The sequence below is a fragment of the Somniosus microcephalus genome, chromosome 17, assembly GCF_052327205.1.
Source record: "Somniosus microcephalus isolate GS21.2 chromosome 17, FLI_Smic_1.0, whole genome shotgun sequence".
In the NCBI taxonomy this organism is placed as follows: Eukaryota; Metazoa; Chordata; class Chondrichthyes; order Squaliformes; family Somniosidae; genus Somniosus; species Somniosus microcephalus.
In genome coordinates, this window is record NC_141003.1 from 69,957,214 (window position 1) to 69,981,688 (window position 24,475).

Here is a 24,475-nt window from a genome sequence, read left to right on the forward strand (position 1 = left end):
CTCTCCAACCCTCCTGTGACCTGCACTTCTGCTGCAGGCTGAATTTCAGAATCAGACCCTCTTCGATCGGAAACGGACCCTGCGCAATTCCACGACCACCAGGGCCACGGTCACATCCAGTAAGTGCTTTACATCCAGGCAATTTACAGAACCGAGTGATGCAGACTGTAATTTTAAAAAAAACACTACAGATGGTGGCAATACACACAGATCAGTGAACGGTAAAGGACAGGTTAGCATTAACATTTCTGATGATGTACAGAAGATGTTTCCACTTGTGGGGGAGACCAGAACTCGGGGCCATAAATATAAGATAGTCACTAATAAATCCAATAGGGAATTCAGGAGAAACTTCTTCACCCAGAGAGTGGTGAGAATGTGGAACTCGCTACCACAGGGAGTGGTTGAGGCGAATAGTATAGATGCATTTAAAGGGAAGCTGGATAAACACATGAAGGAGAAGGCAATAAATGCTGATGGCGTCCCATGGAGAGGGTGGGAGGAGGCTCCTGTGCACCTGTTGGGTCGAATGCTGTAAATACTTCGTAATACTTTGAAAGGTCACCGATCTGAAACATTAACTCTGTTTCTCTTGCCACCTGCTGAGTGTTTCCCAGCATTTTATGTTTTTATTATAGAGATTTTCAGCATCCGCAGTATTTTACTTTTGTTTTAGCTATCCCTACCGTGGGTAGCGCCTCTTGCAAAGATTGTGTCTCCCTCTCTCAGACACTGACAGACCTGCTGTGTATTTTCTGCTACTTTTGAGACAAGTGTTATCACTTGGTTCAGTTGGAGCTTTCAAGACCGAGATGGATCAGTTTTGTTAGGCCAAGGTATTCAGGGATATGGATTAGTGGCGGGAAAATGGAGTAAAGATGCAGATCAGCGTGTTCTCATTGAATGGTGGAACAAGCTCGAGGGGCTGAATGGCCTCCTCACATTCCTATGTTAGGAGGAGGCCATTCAGCCCCTTGAGCCTGGTCCTCCATTTACTTAGATTGTGGCTGATCTGTATCTTAACTCCATTTACCTGCCTTGGTTCCATATCCCTTAATACCCTTGCCCAACAAAAATCTATCAATATAATGTAGAAAAACATCCCAGGCACTTTACAGAGGCTTAAGTTTTTTTTTAATGGGCACCCAGCTAAAGAAGGCGATACCAGGAAGGATGAACAAAGAGTTAAAGAGGTGGGATTTAAGGAGAGTCCAAAAGGAAGAGAGGAGTGTGGAGAGGCAGAAAGTGTAGGGAGTGAATTCCAGAGCATGGGGCTTGGGAGGCTGAAGTGATGGGGGTTGCACAAGAGGCCCAAGTCAGCGGAAGGGCACGTTCAAGGGGGGTCATTTGTAGGGTCGGAGGAGGTTACAGAGCAAGGGAGGGCTGAGGCAATGAAGGGATATAAATACGAGGATGACTGTTTTAAATGTGTGGCTTTGGGGGACCAGCAGTCGATGTAAGTCTGTGAGGTCAGCGTCACAGGCAAACGTGACTTGGTGTGTGGAGTAGGGTTTGGGTGCTGCGGACTTGGATGAGCTGAAGCTTAAGGAGGGTGGGGGATGGGATGCCGTCCAGGCGACCACTGGAGTAATAGAGTCTGAAGGTGGCACAGGCATGGAGGAGGGTTTCAGCAGCAGATGGACTGAGGTAGAGATGGAGTCCGGCGATATTACAGAGTGGGATTCAGGCTGTCGTAATGTCAGTGATGGATTTATAGGGTATTGGCTGTGTTGATGGTGACTGTCCAATTGGTGTTTTTCTCTAGGAGATGGTTGCCTTTGAACAGCACTAGGGACTGATTCACCCTGTGATCCAGACAATTTTGCAATGGTACAGTATTGATTCATCTTCTCTGTTTTAAGGGTGTGTATACTTTGATGGAGGCAAGCCTTGCCCATCAGTCTCCTCTCCCTCGTATCACTAAGTCCTCCTGTGCCTCTGCTGGGGTGAGAATGGACTGCTGGACAGATATCCACAGCCTCGTCACCTCTTTGGTTGACTAGCTGGGGTTGGGTGAGGCTGATTCATTGACGACCACCTCCCCCATCTCTTTCTTCTGATTCCCCAGCAGGGAGAACCCACGGACTCCGGTGGCACCTCAACGCTGCGGCCGCGCTGCGGCTGCTCGGTAGGGTGGGGCAGACTGAGGAAGTTGGCAGAGTGCCACCAGTTTCTGTTGGGCTGGGGGCGGGGTGAGGGGGTGAATGGGGAGGCTCGCCAACCTTCCCCCTAGGCACATCGATCGGGAGGTCCCGCATAGGCCACTCACCAGTTGTCGCTGCTGGAAAAGATACCGCGCGGCCACACAGCACATTTAAAGGGACTGCGCGCAGAAAAAATTAGGGGGAACATTGATGGTCGCCCTTAGATGCTTTCCACCATGAGCGATCATTTGGTGGAATAAAGCCGAGCTTGTCTGCTTCTTGTTGCAGCCCAGCAAAGGCAGAAAGCCGACGGGGACAGCCCAAAGCGCAGGCGGCAAGAAGGCCAAGGGCAGCAAGCAGCGGATGAGTGGCAAGAAGAAGAAGAAGAAGAAGGACAAAGGTTCCAAATCCCAACCGGAGGTTGATATTCTGAGCCCGGCAGCCATGTTCAACCTGTACTACATCTCTCATAATGTGGCCGCCACTCTGGCCCTACGAGGCTTCCCCTGGCCTGGCAAAGTCAAGAAGAAAGGACGGAAGTGAATTGGTTAAATAAAGAAAGAAAAAAAAGAAATAGACGGAGAAATAAATATCTAATATTTTAATACGTCATGTACGGAAGCAAAGAATTCTCTATTTCTCAGTCCGAGTTGATTCTTGATGGCACATTTTATTTCAATTCGCACCCCCCCCCACCCCAACTCTCCCCACCAACTCTCCCCCCCAACCCTCCCCCCAACTCTCGCCCACCAACTCTCACCCCCCAACTCTCACCCCCCAACTCTCACCCCCCAACTCTCACCCCCCAACTCTCTCCCACCAACTCTCACCCCCCAACTCTCACCCCCCAACTCTCACCCCACCAACTCTCACCCCCCAACTCTCACCCCACCAACTCTCACCCCCCAACTCTCTCCCACCAACTCTCACCCCCCAACTCTCACCCCACCAACTCTCACCCCCCAACTCTCACCCCCCCAACTCTCACCCCCCAACTCTCACCCCCCCAACTCTCACCCCACAACCCTCCCACCAACTCTCTCCCCCCAACTCTCACCCCGCCAACTCTCACCCCAACCCTCCCCTGAACACTCTCCCACCAACTCTCACCCCCAACTCACTCCCCCCAACTCTCACCCCCCAACTCTCAATCCCCAACCCTCACCCCCCCAACTCTCACCCCCAATTCTCACCCCCAACTCTCACCCCCAATTCTCACCTCCAACTCTCACCCCCAACTCTCACCCCCAATTCTCACCCCCCAACTCTCACCCCCCAATTCTCACCCCCCAACTCTCACCCCTCAACTCTCACCCCCCCAACTCTCACCCCCCAACTCTCTCCCCCCAACTCTCACCCCCCAACTCTCACCCCTCAACTCTCCCCCCCAACTCTCTCCCCCCAACTCTCTCCCCCAACTCTCACCCCCCTACTCTCTCCCCCCAACTCTCTCCCCCCAACTCTCTCCCCCCAACTCTCTTCCCCCAACTCTCTCCCCTACTACTCTCTTCTTCCCAACTCTCTCCCCCCCAATTCTCTCCCCCCAACTCTCACCCCCACTACTCTCACCCCCCAACTCTCTCCCCCCAACTCTCTCCCCCCTCTACTCTCTCACCCCCCACAACTCTCACCTCAAGGCATGCTGGGTACTGTCCTATTAGCACTGGGTGCCACCTGATAACTTAGCAGCCCGGCGGAAACCTGGGAGAAAGGGGTTGGGGGGAAGTGGGGTGTAAAAAAAGGAACAGAAAATTGATTGTATTTTATCAGTAAATCAGTGGTGGGGGCGTATACCCGGGATACACGACACTGTCGCTGCAGTGTGTGACCAGCTGGCAACGAAAGAGGACACTGACTGTCGAGACAGCTGAGAGAGAGAAGCTGTGTCCCACCCAGGCAACTATAGGGGAAAAAGTACCAGGTGGATGTAAAAGATCGCACGGCACGTGTCAAAGAGCAGGGGCCTTCTCCTGGTCATCATTCCGCCCTCAGCCGCCACCACCAAAAAAGGTTAAGAGGTCATTTATCTCATTTGCTTTTTGTTATGTTCAGATTGGCCGCTGTATTTCCCTGCCTAACGACAATGATTGGACTTCAAAGTCATTTATTGGTGGCAACGCGAATAGACTTAAGTAGTTGATTGTTTGCAAAGTGGTTTGGGACATCGCGAGGATGTGCAAAGTGCTATATAAATGCAGGTTCCATTTTTTTCCCCGTTCTATCTAAAATGGTTGATATGATGCAAGGTAGTGTGTTAGAAGCTGAAGGAGGAAATCTGGAACTCTTCGCCCCCCCCCCCCGCCACCCCAAAATGTTGTGGATGCTGGGGTCAATTGCTATTTTTAAAACGTGAGATCGACAGATTTTTGTTGGGTAAGGGTATCAAGAGATATGGATCAAAGGCGGGCCAATGGAGTTGAGATACAGATCAGCTGTGATCCAATTAAATGGCGAAACAGTCTCGAGAGGCTGAATGGCCTCCTCCTCCTCCTGTTCCTATGACGTTATGCTGTCTTTGTACCAAATGTGATCTACCGCACTTAAATGTGGCGCCAACTGCTCAGTGCCATTGGCTGGGAGTAGGTCACCGGCCGCCCCCTCTCACCAGAGTGGCAGTGACTGCTGGGAAGCCAAGTGCAAAGGAACAAGGAAACAGTGAAAAACAACTCACGAGATGTATTCATTTAAATAAAGGAACCCTAGCCCTGTAATTAGGGCGTTCCCAGTTCCAGGCCCAATGGTGTCAGGGTATTATTAGGTTGAGTTGTCGATCTCGTGTTTCTGTAACATAATCTTTTATTGGGAGGATATTCTATTCAGGCTCCCAGCCAGTTTTTCATTTTATTTTGCCTTTACCCTTTCTTTCTTCAAGGCATTGACTCCCTTCCTGGGGACCATTCCACAGGCACCAGTGGTTCTCCCAACACTTCATCCAAGTGTGAGCCCAGACATTGAGTGCCCGCGGGCTATTTTGCGATAGAGACATCATAGCCGCGCACAACACTTCCCTTCTCCAAAGACCGTACACAAACATTACCAGCAACGAGGGCGGTGGTCACTGAATATTGATCAGGAGCTGGAACTCTGGCCAATACTCCCATGCCCAACTGTAGTGCTCCTACTGCCAACCCAACGGAGATGAACTAACTCAGCACAGAGCAAGGACTGAAGCTGATGCCTTGCTCATCTGTGTGGCTCAGTAATATACCTGATGGGGCATTGACCCACTGAGCCAGAGGGTCAACCTAAATCCTTCCAAATTTAAAGGCAATCATTTAACCAAAGCTTTGCAAGCTGCTACTATCAGCAACACCAACTGACAGTTATATAGCCCCTTTAATGTAGGAAAAGGTCCCAAGGTGCTTCACGGTAGCATAATTGGATAAAAGTGTCCGTCAAGACAAAGGAGGAGATATTAGGAGGGGTGCCCAAAAGCTTGCTTGAAGAGGTGGATTTTAAGGAGGGTCTTAAAGGAGGAGAGGGAGGTGGAGAGGCGCAGAGGCTAAGGGACATTTAGGCTGATACAGTGCAGCACTAAAGGAGTGCAGCATTTTCAGAGGAGCCATCTTTCGAATGAGATGTTAAGTGTCAGCCTTGGCTCAGTGGTTGCACTCTTGTCTGTCTCTGTTTTAAGACGGTTGTGGGTTCAAACTCCATCCAAGGACTTGAGCACATAATCCTGGGCTTGCACAGCACAGTACTGACGGAGTGCTGCATTGTCAGAGGTGCCATCTTTCAGATGAGTGGTTAAGTCGAGGCCCCGTCCAGCTGTTTAGCTGAACGTAAAAGATGCCACGGCACTATTTGAACAGCGGGGGAGTTCCCCCAGTGCCCTGGCCAACATTTATCCCTCAAACACCCCCAAAACACATTAACTGGTCATTTATCACATGGTGCCGGTAGGACGTTGCTGTGTGCAAATTGGCAACCGCATTTGCCTATAAAATAACAGTGACTGCACTTCATAAGGAAGATAGAATATTTATACAGTGCCTTTCACAACCTCAGAACAATCCACAGTGCTTCACAGCCAATGAAGTACTTTTGAAATGTAATCCCTGGTGTAATGTAGGAAAACACAGCAGCCAAGTTGCACACAGCAAGAAGATCAAAGACCAGATAATCTGTTGTAATGATGTTGGTTGAGGGATAAATATTGGCCAGAACACCAGTAGAACTCCCCAATTCTTCTTTGAATAGTGCCATTGGATTTTTTACATTCACCGGAGAGGGCAGACGGGGCCTCGGTTTAACGTCTCATCCAATGATGACACCTCCGACACTGCAGCACTCCCTCAGTACTGCACTGGGTGCGTCGGCCTGGATTATGTGCCCAGGTTTCTCGAGTGGAGCTTGAAAAGCATTTCATTGGCTGTGATGTGCTTTGGGACTTCCTGAGAACGTGAAAAGTGCCATAAAAATGCAAGTTAATTCTTTTTCACCGGTTGGAGAGGTGTTACTTGTGAGTGGGGGGGAGGGTTTACTCGTGATTGGGGAGGGTTTACTAGTGATGATGTAAAGAGTTTCACTAGCGATAGGGAGGGTTTACTAGCGATGGGGAGGGTTTACTAGTGTTTGGGAGGGTTCACTAGTGTTTGGGAGGGTTCACTAATGATGGGGAGGGTTCACTAGAGATAGGGAGGGTTCACTAGCGATGGGGTTTACTAGTGATGGAAAGAGTTTCACTAGCGATGGGCAGGGTTCATTAGCGATGGGGAGGGTTTACTAGTGATGGGGAGGGTTCACTAGCGATGGGGAGGGTTTACTAGTGATGGGGAGGGTTTACTAGCGATGGGGAGGGTTTACTAGTGATGGGGAGGGTTTACTAGCAATGGGGAGGGTTTACTAGTGATGGGAGGGTTTACTAGTGATGGGGAGGGTTTACTAGCGATGGGGAGGGTTTACTAGTGATGGGGAGGGTTTACTAGCAATGGGGAGGGTTTACTAGTGATGGGAGGGTTTACTAGTGATGGGGAGGGTTTACTAGTGATGGGAGGGTTCACTAGCGATGGGGAGGGTTCACTAGCGATGGGGAGGGTTTACTAGTGATGGGAGGGTTCACTAGCGATGGGAGAGTTCACTAGTGATGGGGAGGGTTCACTAGCGATGGGGAGGGTTTACTAGTGATGGGCGAGTTCACTAGCGATGGGAGAGTTCACTAGTGATGGGGAGGGTTTACTAGCGATGGGAGGGTTCACTAGTGATGGGGGGGTTCACTAGCGATGGGAGGGTTCACTAGCGATGGGGGGGTTCACTAGCGATGGGGGGGTTCACTAGCGATGGGAGGGTTCACTAGCGATGGGGGGGTTCACTAGTGATGGGGAGGGTTCACTAGCGATGGGGAGGGTTTACTAGTGATGGGCGAGTTCACTAGCGATGGGAGAGTTCACTAGTGATGGGGAGGGTTTACTAGCGGTGGGAGGGTTCACTAGTGATGGGGGGGTTCACTAGCGATGGGAGGGTTCACTAGCGATGGGGGGGTTCACTAGCGATGGGGGGGTTCACTAGCGATGGGAGGGTTCACTAGCAATGGGAGGGTTCACTAGCGATGGGGGGGTTCACTAGCGATGGGGAGGGTTCACTAGCGATGGGAGGGTTCACTAGCGATGGGAGGGTTCACTAGCGATGGGGGGGTTCACTAGCGATGGGGAGGGTTCACTAGCGATGGGAGGGTTCACTAGCGATGGGGGGGTTCACTAGCGATGGGGAGGGTTCACTAGCGATGGGGGGGGTTCCCTAGCGATGGGAGGGCTCACTAGCGATGGGGAGGGTTTACTAGTGATGGGCGAGTTCACTAGCGATGGGAGGGTTCACTAGCGATGGGAGGGTTCACTAGCGATGGGAAGGATTCACTAGCGATGGGGAGGGTCTACTAGCGACGGGAGGGTTCACTAGCGACGGGAGGGTTCACTAGCAACGGGAGGGTTCACTAGCGATGGGAGAGTTCACTAGCGATGGGAAGGATTCACTAGAGATGGGCGAGCATGCTGCATGAGGTTGTTCAATGGTCAGGCTGAGCTCTTACGATCCTGATGGTTTTTTTCTCTTGTTTTTAACTTCCCTTATACAACTACCGCCCAACAATGTGAGGTAAGCATAGCAGCAGATTTCTCGGCCATTCAGGATCGCTCTGTTTCTGATTGTCTCCGTATCCGATAAGAAAACTTACGCCTCAGTCTGAGGATTGTCCCTTTCTGATCTTTGTTTTTCTTTTTATTGAGAGGGGCGGGGTGGGGCTTATACATTGATGCCACATTTCATGACAGAAATACAAGTAAACCAGAAGCAGCTCAACAGAACTCGTCGCAAATTACAACATGTTTGATGGAATAAATGACCATCAAAGGCCAAATTTAGCCATAACCCGAGCTCTGTATCGTCCTGTGTGCTTTGGTGCCACCAGTCTATGCAAAGGTCACGAGCGATTGCCAACGTACTCCATGAGTGTCATCATCGCCCGCCAGGTCTCCTGGGCGGTTGGAAGAATCTGCTTGGACGGTAGCATGAAACCATAGCGACCGGTGTCACGGAGTTCAAAGGCATAGGAGTACTTGATGCCCTGGTTGTAAGTCCAGTCAATGCTGCCTCCGCTGGCCTGGTCTGAAATGGGAAAGGAGAGAGTAAGAGAAACAGTTCAGCCTCAGAGTGTTTTATCATCTCAGTTTATGTCTCTACTCACTCAAAGAAAGACTTGCATTTCTATAGCGCCTTTCACGACCTCAGGATGGCCCAAAGCGCTTTACAGCCAATGAAGTACTTTTTGAAGTGTAATCGCTGTTGTAATGTAGGAAACGCAGCAGCCAATGTGTGCACAGCAAGATCCCACAAACAGCAATGATAAACAACCAGATAATCTGTTTTAGTGATGTTGATTGAGGGGTAAGTATTGGCCAGGACTCTGGGGAGAATCCCCTGGTCATCTTCAAAATGGTGCACTGGGGTCTTTTACATCCACCTGAGAGGGCAGACAGGGCCTCAGTTTAACATCTCATCTGAAAGATGGTACCTCTGACAGTGTAGTACTCCCTCAGTACTGCACTAGGAGTGCCAGCCTGGATTATGTGCTCATGACCCTGGAGTGGAACTTGAACCCATGACATTCTGACTCAGGGGCAAGAATGCTCCCCACTGAGCCAATGCTGACCCATTAAAAAAAAAAAACTTTCTCCCAACGTCTCCTGAGCTGACGCTTGACGGGGCCACAGTTTCATGGGCCCCAACCACCATCCATGCCCTCAGCCAAGCGGCTAGTCTTCCTGTCTAAGCCTAGACAGCGAGGGTCAGTGGGTCATTTAGCCACAAGGGGACTTAAGGTTGAGCCCTCAACATTGCAGTGGGAATCACCAGACACCAAGTTGGAGCAGGACCCTTCAGTCAGCTTTCCCTTCCCCAGGCCACGGGGACTAAAGGCCTTTACAGCAATCCCATTTCCCAAGCAGAAATCAGCCACATCAGTACAGACAGCGGACTAAACCTGGAGCCATTTGGGGCTGTTTGGGTTTTTACCACAGAGCAGTACAGCTAACAACCATCAGGGGGAGCTACTTCCATTCTCTCCTTTCCGACACTGGGTTACTGGGCACTGTGAGCCAGTGACTGTTACTCTGCAGGTTTACTGTACTTACAGATTGCGTCACAGATGGTTCCAAACTTGTACCGTGTTCCATACAGTGAGCTTAAAGCGTTGACGGCGGTCTTGGCAAGTGCGTCCTGCAGGAAAGAGTGATCAGAGTTAGCAGCAGGGTCACGCCTCACTGCTCACTTTACTTGCTTCCCATGGTCCAGTCCAGAATACCGATCGTTCAAAGTGAGAACAGAATGAGAAAAGGCCACTCAGCCCCCTCCTTCCACAGCCCCTGTACAGTCCATTGTATCATGGGATCTACCCAGTCATTTAATATCTTGAGGGAGAGCTGTGTATAAATACTCCCCGTTACTGAAATGTAAAATACTATTCTGCCCTGGTCTGCCATTCTCTCCCCCCTCTCCTCCCCTCCCAAGCCCAGAGTCCCACCGCTCATTGCGGAGTAGTTGATCACCTCATTGTCCTTACTCCTGTACCCCTCAGTGCTGTTCCAAACCAGATAATGATCCAGCGGCTCCTTTTTGAATCAGTCGCTCGATATATCATTAACGCGAGGGACAACTGATCATTTCAGTCTATACTTTCTATTTGACAGAAAGAACTTGCCTCTATAGGGCAACTGAAAACCTTTACAACCATTGAAAAAAAAGACTTGCATTTATATAGCGCCTTTCACGACCTCAATGACATAAGAAAACTACTAGGCACTTGGTCTAAGCGTTAAACAAAGCTTTAATCAACTGTTTTACAACATGGAGGTCTAGTTGTGTCCTTCACTAGTTCCTGTTAAGAATGTCCTGCGCAAGCTGGGCCCGTGCCCGAGTATTTATGCTCTCCCTGGACAGCGCCACCCGTAGGCCGCTCAGTATTATTTCATAAGTCTTTCTTTCATGAATGACTGATTCATGTCACTCAGGATGTCGCAAAGCGCTTTATAGCCGATGAAGTACTTTTGAAGTGGAGTCGCTGTTGTAATGTAGGAAACGCGGCAGCCAATTTGCGCACAGCAAGCTCCCACAAACAGCAATGTAATAATGACCAAATAATCTGTTTTAGTGATGTTGGTTGAGGAATAAATATTGACCAGGACACCGGGGATAACTCCCCTGCTCTTCTTCGAAATAGTGCCATGGGATCTTTTACATCCACCTGAGAGAGCAGACGGGGCCTCAGTTTAACGTCTCATCTGAAAAACGGCCCCTCCAACAGTGCAGCATTCCCTCAGTATTGCACTGGAGTGTCAGCCTAGAGTTTTGTGCTCAAGCCTCTGGAGTGGGGCTTGAACCCACAACCTTCTGATTCAGAGGCGAGGGTGCTACCCGCTGAGACACTGTAGGCCAACACAGCAGCCAATTTGTACACTGTTAGATCCCACACACACAGCAAGTGAGATGTATGGCCAGTTAATCTGTTTTGCTGGCGTTAATTGAGGGATAAGTATTGGCCAGGACACCAAGAGAACTCCTTGCTCTCCCTTCAAAAAGCACCGTGGGATCTTTCATGAAAAGGCAGACAGGGCCTTGGTTTAACGTTGCATCTGAAAGATGGCACCTCTGATAGTGCAGCGCTCCACTGAAGCACCAGCCTAGATTCTGTGCTCGAGTCTCTGGAACCCACAACCTTCTGACTCAGAGGTCAGAGTGCTACCTACTGAGCCAAGCTGACACTCGGTTTTCATGAGCCATTATTTATAAATAATAAACAATGTATTTCATAACACTTCAGTGAACAAATAAAGTGATTTTTCCACTACATTCGCCTTTAAAGAGGATGTATTGGAAATGCACTAAACTAGTGGACTTGGCTTCCCCTCCCCCCGACGGCTTAGCGGGTTAAGGCAGCGAGGAGCTCCATTCAAACTGAACGGGACCACCTCGATCCTTGGTCAGTGCTGAGCTGACTGGTCTCAACCAGGGTTGCACCAGAGACATTAAAGTTGTCGTCTGTGTCACAATATATATTAATGATCTAGACGAGGGAACTAGATGTAATATCTCCAAGTTTGTAGATGACACAAAGCAGGGTGGGCGTGTGTGCTGTGAGGAGGATGCCGAGAAACTCCAGTATGATTTGGACAGGTTGGGTGATTGGGCAGATGCATGGCAGATGCAGTATAATGTGGACAAATGCGAGGTTATCCACTTTGGTGGCAAAAGCAGGAAGGCAGATTATTATCTGAACGGCAATAGATTGGGAGAAGGGGAAATGCAACGAGACCTGGGCGCCCTTGTGCACCAGTCGCTGAAGGTAAGCATGCAGGTGCAGCAGGCGGTTAAGAAGGCAAATGGTATGTTGGCCTTCATAGCGAGAGGATTCGAGTACAGGAGCAAGGATGTCTTGCTGCAGTTGTACAGGGCCTTGCTGAGACCACACCTTGAGTATTGTGTGCAGTTTTGGTCACCTTATCTGAGGAAGGATGTTCTTGCTATGGAGGGAGTGCAGTGAAGATTCACCAGACTGATACCTGGGATGGCAGGAATGACGTATGAGGAGAGATTGGGTCAATTGGGCTTGTATTCGCTAGAGTTTAGAAGAATGAGAGGGGATCTCATTGAAACATAAAATTCTAACAGGACTAGATGCAGGAAGGATGTTCCCGATGGCGGGGGAGTCCAGAACCAGGGGTCACAGTCTAAGGATAGGGGGTAAACCATTTAGGACTGAGATGAGGAGGAATTTCTTCACCCAAAGAGTGGTGAACCTGTGGAATTCTCTACCACAGAAGGCAGTTGAGGCCAGTTCATTAAATATATTCAAGAAGGAGTTAGATATATTTCTTAAGGTTAAAGGGATCAAGGGATATGGGGAGAAGGCAGGGACAGGGTACTGAATTTGGATGATCAGCCATGATCTCATTGAATGGCGGAACAGGCTCGAGGGGCCGAATGGCCGACTCCTGCTCCTATCTTCTATGTTTCTATGTCCCTGGATTGGGGAGGGAAATATTGGACAGGGTCCCCTTTCTTGATTGCTCGCCAGTGACGCCTACTGGGAGTGCAGGCCACGGGCTGGGACAGCACTGGACCTGGCTGGGATGCCACCAGTCGCTGAAATAGACTGGACACTCGGAGGAGAAATTGGAGGGAGCTCAGCTTCAGTGAAACAGTCCGCCCCCTCCCGCCTCAGCAAGGGGGTCGAGCCTGTTCAGGAGAAGGAATGGGGGGCGGGGAGAGGAATTCACAGGAGAGTGAGAAAGATGGGGTGGGGAAACAGAGAATTAAGAAGGTTTGACCTACCAGCTCCTGGTAATCAGCAGGGTGCACACACTTGTAGCCAAAGGGGAACATGAGGAGCTGGGAGTAACTGTGAATGGTGATGAAGCTCTTGATGTTTCTGTGTGTCTGCACGAAGTTCACGATGGCCGCGACCTCGGGCTCGGAGTTGGCGTGGGGCCCGTGGTACGTCTCCATGCACGAATTGCTACTGGTTCCAGGACCTGTCACATGAGCAGCAGAGGGCATTAATCTTTACACGAACACCTATGTGCATTGCTCCCAGCCCATCACACCTCTTCCTCCTCTACCGCAGGTGCTGATTCACGGGCGCTGGCGCCCGCCACCGTCGTGCCCAAACGGCTGTGTGAGCCCAGAGTCGGTATTGCCTGGCTGTTCAACCACAGGGGCATCGCAGCCAAGTTTGATCCTGTCCTCACCCAATGTCTGCACTCTTAATTCCAGCGATGGTCTTGGTATGGAATCTTGGAACCCGGGTGTCTGTGCTGAGTAGACCTGTTCTCAACAATTAGCCTCAGAGGGGAGAGGAAACCTCAGCCAGGATTATGGCTCCTGGGGGCTTCTCCAGCGACCACCACAGTCCCGCACCCCCCCCCTCCCCGATCGCCCGGCCTGTGTGTAGATGTTTGGTTTGGGCAAGATCAGACAGAGTGGTGATGCCTACAGCGGTCGAATAGCTCTCTGGCACTCACTGATGACCTCAGGCATAGTTCTGAGTGTACTATAATCTTAATGTAGAGCATTTCAAATTTTCCTCAGGACCCAGCTGAGAGGGCAGAGGTTTAACCTCAAGCACATCATCGAGGTAATACGTGGCGGTCTGCCGTTCATGGAACAAGGGAGAGAGGTGTGTGTGTGGGGTGGGGGGGTGGGGAGCTAGTGGAAGAAGAAAAAAAACACCTCACGCACCTCCAAATCCAGCATCGAAGTTCCTGTTGGGGTCAACACCAACACATTTCCTTCCAGGGCCTGTGGACCTGGTCTTACGCCACATTCGGTTCTAGAAAAAGGGCATACGATATTGGAACACCAGCAGTATAGTGTACTCGTGAGGTCAGAGCAGGACTATTACAGCATGCTCCTGAGGTCAGAGCAGGAGTATTACAGCATGCTCGTGAGGTCAGAGCAGGACTATTACAGCATGCTCCTGAGGTCAGAGCAGGAGTATTACAGCATGCTCGTGACGTCAGAGCAGGACTATTACAGCATGCTCCTGAGGTCAGAGCAGGACTATTACAGCATGCTCCTGAGGTCAGAGCAGGACTATTACAGCATGCTCCTGAGGTCAGAGCAGGAGTATTACAGCATGCTCGTGACGTCAGAGCACGAGTATTACAGCATGCTCCTGAGGTCAGAGCAGGAGTATTACAGCATGCTCGTGACGTCAGAGCACGAGTATTACAGCATGCTCGTGACGTCAGAGCAGGAGTATTACAGCATGCTCCTGAGGTCAGAGCAGGAGTATTACAGCATGCTCATGACGTCAGAGCACGAGTATTACAGTGCATGATCCTGGTGAGGACTGAAAAAATTCGAAAATAATTAAAGGTTTGCAAAACCACCCTGGGAAGTGGTAAAAGAAAAAGAAAGAGCTTAGTTTTTAACTGGTTTTTCACCTCTCCCAGGAGATAACCTGGCTCCTAGTGGGTAGAAAAAAAACATAAAGAAATTACATTTCTATAGCGTCTTTCCTGACCTCAGGACCTCCCAAAGTGCTTTACAGCCAATGAAGAACTTTCTTGAAGTGTGGTCTCCATTGTAAGGGAAACACGGCAGCCAGTTTGCGCACAGCAAGCTCCCACAAACCATGTGATAAATGACCAGATCATCGGTATTGACCAAACCCTCAGCCTGTGTGTACATCACCGACAAACACTTAACACACTTGTGGTGAAACTACTCAGTCATAAGCAGGCCATCCTTTACAATAAGGGGCCAAAGGGTAGGTGCTCAGTGTTTGTGGTGAATATTCACACAGCCTAATCCAAGGTCTCGGAGATGACACTGAGTGACACAGTCAAGCTGGAAACCCCTGGGGTACTGACCCGGGTGTGGGTGTAAACGTAACCGTCTGGGTTCACCACGATCTCCATGTAGATGTCCATTTTATTCAGCAATGATGTGAGAATGGGCTCCTGGCCATAGTCAGAGGCGATCTGTCAGTGAAAGAGAAATTTGCGATATAACAAGTGGCGTTTGAACATAAGAACATAAGAAACAGGAGCAGGAGTAAGCCAGTCGGCCCCTCGAGCCTGCTCCGCCATTCAATGAGATCATGGCTGATCCAATCTTGGCCTCAACACCACTTGCCCGCTCTCTCCCCACACCCCTCGACTCCCCTGTAGTTCAAATGTTTGTCAATCTCCGCCTTGAATATATTTAATGACTCCGCCTCCACAGCTCTCCGGGGTAGAGAATTCCAAAGATTCACGACCCTCTGAGAGAAGAAATTCCTCCTCATCTCCATTTTCAATGGGCGACCCCTTATTCTGAAACTATGCCCCCTAGTTCTAGATTCCCCCATGAGGGGAAACATCCTCTCAGCATCCATCCTGTCAATCCCCCTCAGAATCTTATATGTTTCAATAAGATCACCTCTCATTCTTCTAAACTCCAATGAGTATAGGCTCAACCTTTTGTCATACATCAACCCCTTCATCCCAGGAATCAACCTACTGAACCTTCTCTGCACTGCCTCCAATGTAAGTACAGGTTGAGCGTCCCAAATCCGGAGTTCTGGAATCCGGACTCCGAGACGATTGGTGTCAGGGGTCCGGAATCCGTAAAATGTTCAGGAATCCGGACACCCTGAGGGAGGCTTACCAAAAATTGGAAATAGCGCAACCTGGGCCCAGGCATTTCCGGACTTCGGAATGTGTTTCTGATGTCCGAAGTCCAGAAATATCACAACCTGGGCTCAGGTGTTTCCGGACTTCGGACATCAGAAACACATTCCGAAGTCCGGAAAAACCCGAAAACCGGCTCGGCCTCGGTCCTGAGGTTTCCGGATTCGGGACGTGTGGTAAACCACTGTTACACCTGTCTGTATGTGTATGTGTATTCCACTAGGTACAGGTCTGGACATGCCTCGGCTGACTCCTCCCACTATTCCAGGTATATAAGTGACTACCTCCCAGTCCCTTAGTATTCTGGACGGGTCGACCACTCGAGACTAGACCTTCATTCTTTAGTTAATAAAAGCCTGGTTGTTACTCGCTTAACCTCAGTCTTTTGAGTAATTGATGGCGCATCAATTTTATTAACTAAATTTTTTTATAATGGAGAAGATCCTCACACCAGCATGCCTGGACCTGGACAGTCGGGAAGCGGACGCTTCCACCAAGTTTGCTCACTGGCTCATGTGCTTCGAGGCATTCCTGACTGCCTCCACTGCGGTCGTAACGGATGCGAACAAACTGTCTGTCCTGATCTCCAAGGTGAACCACCGAGTGTACTCAGTCATCCGGGACGCGACCTCGTACACAGCCGCCCTCCAGCTCCTCAAGACCCAGTACACGCGCCCTGTGAACAAAGTTTACGCCAGGCACCTCCTGGGGAGTCGCAAGCAACAGCCTGGGGAATCGACTGAGGAATACCTCCAAGCACTGTCCGTGCTTGGCCGGGCCTGTGGGTGTAAGGCGGTAACGCCCATTAAGTACACGGAGGAACTGATCCGGGATGCCTTCGTAGCGGGCCACAGGTCCAACTACACCCGACAGCGACTGCTGGAGCAGAGTGACCTCACCCTCGACAAAGCCTCCGAAATCGCACTAACGCTGGACGCAGCCTACCGGGGCATGGATGCCTACTCCTCTGCACCGTGGACGCCGCGGGGAACGACAACCTGGGACACGGTAGGACAGCCCCATAGCACCGTGCCACCCCAGCCACAGCCCAACAACAGCCCAACCACCGCAGCAGTGTCCCAAAGCCAGACAGCAGTATCCCAAGGCCAGAAATGCTACTTCTGTGGCCAGGCCAAACACCCCAGAGCACGCTGCCCGGCGAAGAATGCGACCTGCTCGGGCTGCGGGAAAAAGGGACACTACGCTAGCGTCTGCAAGGCCAAAGCCACCCCGAACGCCAGCAGCGCCGTGTGTGGGCCGTGCGAGCCGCCATCTTGGGCCCCCAACAGCGCCGCGTGTGGGCCGTGCGGGCCGCCATCTTGGGCCTCCCCAGCCATGTGCGAACCACCGCAGCAGCAGCCATCTTGGACGACTCCAGCCACATGGGAATCACGGACGCCGCCATCTTGGACACCAGCCGGGACGCAGCAGGCCGCCAACCCCCCCCCATCTGATACCCGCAGCGACACACCGACCCCTACGCTGGCCTCTGTTACGCTGGACCAAACGAGACCGCACCAACTAGCTCGGTCCAAAATGGACGTTAAGGTAAACGGCCATGCAATAAACTGCCTTTTTGACTCCAGGAGCACAGAGAGCTTCATCCACCCCGACACGGTGCGGCGTTGCTCTCTCCCAGTCCTGCCTGCGCACCAGCGGATTTCTATGGCCGCCGAGTCCCAGTCAGCGGACATTGGCACCTACTGCGTGGTGACACTAGTAGTAGACGGGACTGTGTTCAATAATTTTAAACTCCTGGTCCTGCCCATCAAGGAGGACATTGCCAAAGCCACCATGCACGCAGTGGATGAATCCATCCCCTTCCAGGTGGAAAGCGATGCGTCCGACTTCGCTCTGGCCGCCACCCTTAATCAGGCGGGGAGACCTGTGGCATTCTTCTCACGAACCCTCCAGGGCCCGGAGACCAGACACTCCGTGGTCGAGAAGGAGGCCCAGGCTATTGTGGAGGCTGTGCGTCATTGGAGGCACTACCTGGCCGGAAAACGATTTACCCTGCTCACTGACCAGCGTTCAGTTGCTTTTATGTTCAACAACAAGCAGAGGGGCAAAATCAAAAATGACAAGATCTTGAGGTGGAGAATCGAACTTTCCACCTACAATTACGAGATCTTGTACCGGCCTGGAAAGCTCAATGAACCCCCAGATGCCCTATCGCGTGGCACCTGCGCCAGCGCGCAGATCGATAGGCTGAGGGCCCTCCACAGTGACCTCTGCCACCCGGGGGTCACCAGGTTCTTCCACTTCATCAAGGCCCGCAACCTGCCTTACTCCATTGAGGAGGTCAGGACCATGACCAAGAACTGCCAAGTCTGCGCCGAGTGCAAACCGCACTTTTATAGACCAGACAGAGCCCACCTGATAAAAGCCACTCGCCCTTTCGAACGCCTGAGCGTCGATTTTAAAGGGCCTCTCCCCTCCTCCGACCGCAATGTGTACTTCCTCAACATCATTGACGAGTACTCCCATTTCCCGTTCGCTATCCCCTGCCCGGACATGACCAGTGCCACGGTCATTAAATGTCTGAACAGCCTCTTCACCCTGTTCGGTTTCCCCAGCTATATCCATAGCGACCGGGGCTCATTGTTTATGAGCGACGAACTCCGCCAGTACCTGCTTGCTAGGGGTATAGCCACAAGCAGGACCACCAGTTACAACCCCCGGGGGAACGGACAGGTGGAAAGAGAGAATGCAACAGTTTGGAAGGCCGCCCTACTAGCCTTAAAGTCTAGGGGCCTTCCGACCTCCCGCTGGCAGGAGGTGCTCCACTCGATTCGGCCACTGCTCTGCACTGCCACCAATGCCACCCCTCACGAGAAAATGTTTGTCTTCCCAAGGAAGTCCACATCGGGGACAGCGTTACCGCCATGGCTGACGTCCCCAGGGCCGGTACTACTGAGAAGACACGTGAGGACCAATAAAATGGACCCCCTGGTCGAGAGGGTCGACCTCCTCCACGCCAACCCCCAGTACGCTTACATTGCGTACCCGGACGGGCGGGAGGACACAGTTTCCATACAAGACCTCGCACCCTCGGGGACCGCTGTAACCCACTACCCATTACCACCCCCCCCCACGACCCGATATCCAACCCCAGCAGCCGGCTCGCCTTGGACCGTCACCCACGAGGACTACACTCCAGTGCCCCAGCCTACACGGGACGCGACGCCAGAAGCTGCACCACCCCTGCCGTCGCCACGTCGATCACAGCGGCAGACAAGACCCCCGGAGAGACTCCAATACACGAACTTTTAAATACACTTCACCCCGCCGGACTCATTTTTAAACAAGGGGTGAATGTGGTAAACCACTGTCATACCTGTCTGTGTCTGTATGTGTATTCCACTAGGTACAGGTCTGGACATGCCTCGGCTGACTCCTCCCACTATTCCAGGTATATAAGTGACTACCTCCCAGTCCCTTAGTATTCTGGACGGGTCGACCACTCGAGACTAGACCTTCATTCTTTAGTTAATAAAAGCCTGGTTGTTACTCACTTAACCTCAGTCTTTTGAGTAATTGATGGCGCATCAGGACGCTCAACCTGTATATCCTTCCTTAACTATGGAGACCAAAACTGTACGCAGTACTCCAGGTGCGGTCTCACCAGTGCCCTGTAAAGTTGCATCAAAACTTCCCTACTTTTATACTCCATACCCTTTGCAATAAAGGCCAACATTCCATTAGCCTTCCTAATTACTTGCTGTACCTGCGTGCTAACTTTGTGTGTTTCATGTACTCGGACCCCCAGATCCCTTTGTACCGCAGCATTTTGTACTCTCACTCCATTTAAATAATAATTTGCTTTTTCATTCTTCCTTCCAAAGTGGAGAACCTCACATTTTCCCACATTATACTCCATCCGATAAATTTTTGCCCACTCACTTAACCTGCCTATATCCCTTTGGAGACTCTGTGTCCCTCTCACAACTTGCTTTCCCACCTATCTTTGTATCAGCAGCAAATTTGGCTACAGTACACTCGGCCCCAGCACTGATCCCTGTGGCACCCCACTAGTTACTGATTGCCAACCGGAAAATGACCCATTTATCCCGACTCTCTGCTTTCTGTTAGTTAGCCAATCCTCTATCCATGCCAATATATTACCCCCAACCCCGTGCGCTCTTATCTTGTGCCACCTTTTATGTGGCACCTTATCGAATGCCTTCTGGAAATCCAAATACACTACATCTACTGGTTCCCCTTTATCCACCCTGTTTGTTACATCCTCAAAGAACTCTAGCAAATTTGTCAAACACGATTTCCCTTTCATAAAACCAAGTTGACTCTGCTTGATTGTCTTATGATTTTCTAAATGTCCTGCTATTACCTCCTTAATAATGGATTCCAGCATTTTCCCAATGACAAATGTTAGGCTAACTGGCCTATAGATTCCTGCTTTCTGTCTCCCTCCTTTCTTGAATAGTGGCGTTACATTTGTGGTTTTCCAATCTGCTGGGACCTCTCCAGAATCCAGGGAATTTTGTTAGATTACAACCAACGCACCCACTATCTCTGCAGCCACTTCTTTTAAGACCCTAGGATGCAGGCTATCAGGTCCAGGGGACTTGTCGGCCTTTAGCCCCATTAGTTTGCCTAGTACTTTTTCTCTAGTGATAGATATTGAGCCCTGCACTTTACCTCAAATTGTTGCCTGGGGCCGGGTTTAAGTTCGACAGATGTTAACAGCTGTGCACCGCTCAAGGATCGAACCTGGCGCATTCCCGGTGTGTGTGGCTCAGTACCGCACCGCGGGCTGCAGTTACCCTCACCCCCATCCCGAGGAACCCGCACCCCTGTCCAGCACAGTGCAACTGCTGTCTCAAGAACCAGGTGTGTCTCATGAGTGTGTTTGGAGGAAACAGAGAATTAAGAGTGAATGAGAGAAGAAAAAGAGAGAAGCAGACAAAGTGAGTGAAACCGATAGAGAGGTAGAGTGAGTGAGACAGAGGGTAAGGTGAAGAGAGAGAGACAGAGTGAGATAGAACAAGACACAGATAGAGAGATAGTGAGTGAGACAGAGGGTAAGGTGAAGAGAGAGAGACAGAGTGAGATAGAACAAGACACAGATAGAGAGATAGTGAGTGAGACAGAGGGTAAGGTGAAGAGAGAGAGACAGAGTGAGATAGAACAAGACACAGATAGAGAGATAGTGAGTGAGATAGAGTAAGGTGAAGAGAGAGACAGAGTGAGATAGAACAAGACACAGATAGAGAGATAGTGAGTGAGATAGAGTAAGGTGAAGAGAGAGACAGAAAGTGAGATGGAAAAAACATAAAGGGTGATAGAGTGATTGAGACGGAACAAGAAACAGATAAGTAGAGCGCAGGGAAAGCGAGTTCATTATTTTGAATGAAAACGATCAAATTCCCTACAGAGTTTAGCATTCCCCGGACAACAGACATCCCGATGGGATGCCCCAGCAATCAGTTATTTTGGGAAGTCTATTTGTTTCCCCCTCTCTGAGCCCTCCACCAACACAGCGGCTGCTCGACCCCGGAGTGTCTGCACAGGTACCCTGCCACCAGGATCAGCCAGTCACCATCTGTCACACAAAACCTCACATGTTTGTCCTCCCGGGGTGCTGAGGCCAACTCTGCCACCCCCTCCCCGATGGTGCTGAGGCCAACTCTGCTGCCCCCTCCCCAATGGTGCTGAGGCCAACTCTGCCGCTCCCTCCCCGATGGTGCTGAGGCCAACTCTGCCACCCCCTCCCCAATGGTGCTGAGGCCAACTCTGCCACCCCCTCCCCGATGGTGCTGAGGCCAACTCTACCACCCCCTCCCCGATGGTGCTGAGGCCAACTCTGCCACCCCCTCCCCGATGGTGCTGAGGTCAACTCTGCCACCCCCTCCCCTCCCCAGCAGCGAGGTCAGCTAACGGAGCACAGAGTGGGGATGGACCCCTGACATTTCCCGGTCTGTGTGGCTCAGTTTGACCTGCGATTCCCTTTAGGCGCTGACGACCTCCCGCACTTCCACTCAGCGTTTCATTACCTTATTCGCCATCCAGATTGCGCTGGCGGGTGAGACCCACTCACGGGCGTGGATTCCGCCGTCGATCCAGATCGCCGGGCGCCCAGTCCCACCGGTGCTGAACTGTGGAAGTGAATGGGATCCGGTTACAAGGAGGAGCACGGCCCATTGCCAAAAGGGGCAGATTTTCCCCCCCTTTGCGACTCGGGGGGGCTAAAGCATCGCCTGGGCGGAGCAGAGAGGAAACCGAGAGCGCCGCCCCTGATGGAGTCCGCCCGATTTTCCGTTTGTTCATTTAAATGGACAGAATGCCGGGGCAGGAGAGGAATTTTCCAGATTTTTTTTTTGCCTTGAGGTTTTATCTGGCTTTTCGCCTCTCCCAGGAAAGAACATGGCTCCTTGTGGGTAGAACAAAAGGAAAGAATGAACCTGCCTTTCTATAGTGCCTTCCGTGACCTCCGGACGGCCCAAAGCACTTTGCAGCCAATGAAGCACTTTTGAAGAGTACTCACTGTTGTAATGTTGGGAAAAGCGGCAGCCAATTTGCGCACAGCAAGCTCCCACAACACAGCAATGAAATAAATGACCAGATCAATCTGTTTTAGGTGTTGGTTGAGAGATGAATGTTGGCCAGGACACCGGGAGAAAGTGACTAATGGTGAAGCATAAAGCAGGCCGCCAGTACGGGACGGCTGGTTTTACTCCTGTCCGAGATTTTTGTCTGACAAGGGATTTTGTTTTGAGAGTTTAAATTATTCTTTAAGTTATTTTTGCTGGCTTTGGGCATCAGCTCACATCCCCCACTCTGCAGCTTCTCCACAGTCAGTGAAATAAGCTCGGTACAAACTGAGCAACAGGGTGCACAGCAGGGACTGAGAGTACGTGCAGCATCTACTTTAAAGAGGGGCAGCACTCAATGGTGCACGACGGACCGCCCACCCAGCCCCACCGACGTTTCATGCTTCAGTTACACAGAGTCTTGGGCAGACCCCACCTGGAGTATTGCGTTCAGTTTTGGGCCCCGAACCTCAATGAAGGAGATGGTGCAGTGCAGATTAATCAGAATGACACTGGGGCTTAATAGGAGGACAGGTTGCACAGACTAGGCTTGTATCCCCTTAAGTTCAGAAGGTTGAAGGGTGATCTAATCGAGGTATTTAAAGTGACAAAGGGATTCGATAGGGGAGATACTGAGAAACTGGTGAGGGAATCCAGAACATGGGGAATGATCTTAAAATTAGAGCTAGGCCGTTCAGGAGGGAAATCAAGAAGCATTTTTTTTCACACTAAGGGTAGTGGAAAACACAGATAAAAAAGTAATCAAAAGGCTAGTAATCTGGAACTCTCTTCCCTGAATGGCTGCGGATGTAGGGGGTCCATCGAAGCTTTCAAGACTGAGATCTTTGTTGGGTAAGTGTACCGAAGGGTATGGAGCTAAGGCGGGTAAATGGAGTCGAGATGCAGAGCAGCCGTGATCTAATTGAATAGCTCAACAAGCTCGAGGGGCTGAATGGCCTCCTCCTGTTCCTATGCCCAGTTGAAGAACGAGAAGCACCCAGCAGTACAACTACCTGCTCAGCCTTCCGTCTCCGACTACGGGGTTTGTCTGCAGTGGGCTGGGTAACAGCAGCGTCGGGAGCAGCTCAGTCAATCTATTGGTTGCAGTCTGGGTGTCACCAGGGGCAGAGAGATAAAGGCAATCTCTAGGAAAGGGGGCAGTTGCCTTTCAGTGAATCAGTTGCCTTTCAATACACACATCAATTGTCTGCCCTTCCCTTAAGCAGAGGCAGCGGGTTTGTCGAAGCACTATAAAGAACAGGAGAAGAACAGGCTCGTGGGGCTGAATGACCTCCTCCTGTTCCTACATTTATTCAAACACCTCAATTACTCGCAAATCATTTCCTTACCTTCAGCACATAGAGTGGCCGGCCTTCGAACGATGTCCCAATCTGTCCCTTCTGTACCAGTCCTGGATACTCAACAGCAAGACTGTCCATCCAACTGTAGATCTGGGGCAAAGATTAAACACAAATCAAAAACACACACTAACACTCTACCACGCAATGGTAAACATTTATTTTAATTCTTGAGGAAACCAGGTGAAGGCCCATCGTGCCACCTAGTTTGGACAGAGTAAGAGGTAAATCAAGAGGGATTAACAGCGGGACATGAGGACGCCTGATCAGGATTGTGATGGGCAAGTGAAGGCAGGAATCGGGCAATATGTCTTTACACTGAGGGTGATCAACAGCTGGAACGGGTTTCCAGGAAGGGCAGGACACTGGGCTCATTAAAGAACAGCTGGATAGTGCAATAGGATGGTGGTAAGATTGGTCTTCTTTAAGGATGAGATCAAATGGGCCAAAGGGTCTTTTTCACCTGAACCCAACTTGTGACCCGGTGAAGAGGTAAAGACCTGGAACAGAATGAGTTAACATAGAAGCCCGCGCACTGAGTCTTGATTTCAACACCATGGGCATGTAGGGGGAGGAAGAGTGTATTGGACAATGTTTTTGGACCTTAGGAGGAACAGGAGAGGAAATAACACGAGATAGAAAAACAGTGATTGAAAAAACTCTAGACCTGAATATTCCACTGCTGGGGCATCACAGCCACATCCGATCATACTCTCTTCCACTTCTGGGAGAAGGAGTGGTATTGGATTGCAATCGGG

The 24,475-nt window shown here is 50.8% G+C and overlaps 3 protein-coding genes across 4 annotated transcripts in view; 2 read left to right on the top strand and 1 right to left on the bottom strand.

The window, feature by feature from the left end:
- Positions 1-2,455, top strand: part of strip2 (striatin interacting protein 2) — a 75,150-nt gene extending 72,695 nt beyond the window's left edge. Inside the window, exons 21-22 of the mRNA XM_086010627.1 lie at positions 1,766-1,830; positions 2,433-2,455. Coding sequence (XP_085866753.1) covers positions 1,766-1,782 — 17 coding nt within the window. The 3' untranslated portion in view covers positions 1,783-1,830; positions 2,433-2,455. The remainder of the gene's footprint in view (positions 1-1,765; positions 1,831-2,432) is intronic.
- Positions 72-2,754, top strand: smkr1 (small lysine rich protein 1). Its single transcript, XM_086010631.1, has 3 exons — positions 72-119; positions 1,766-1,830; positions 2,433-2,754. The coding sequence occupies exons 2-3, from the start codon at positions 1,828-1,830 to the stop codon at positions 2,685-2,687; spliced, it is 258 nt and encodes an 85-aa protein (XP_085866757.1). The 5' UTR covers positions 72-119; positions 1,766-1,827; the 3' UTR covers positions 2,688-2,754.
- A 5,572-nt stretch (positions 2,755-8,326) lies between these two features.
- The window catches only part of LOC147105839 (carboxypeptidase A1-like), a 72,719-nt gene continuing 56,570 nt past the window's right edge, over positions 8,327-24,475 (bottom strand). For both annotated transcript variants that reach the window (XM_086010638.1, XM_086010636.1), the window contains 7 exons: positions 23,709-23,810; positions 21,823-21,924; positions 15,008-15,118; positions 13,872-13,962; positions 12,966-13,165; positions 9,770-9,854; positions 8,327-8,744 (listed from right to left, as the gene is read on the bottom strand). In XM_086010638.1, the coding sequence (XP_085866764.1) occupies positions 8,560-8,744; positions 9,770-9,854; positions 12,966-13,165; positions 13,872-13,962; positions 15,008-15,118; positions 21,823-21,924; positions 23,709-23,810 (876 nt within the window). In that variant the 3' untranslated portion in view covers positions 8,327-8,559. The remainder of the gene's footprint in view (positions 8,745-9,769; positions 9,855-12,965; positions 13,166-13,871; positions 13,963-15,007; positions 15,119-21,822; positions 21,925-23,708; positions 23,811-24,475) is intronic.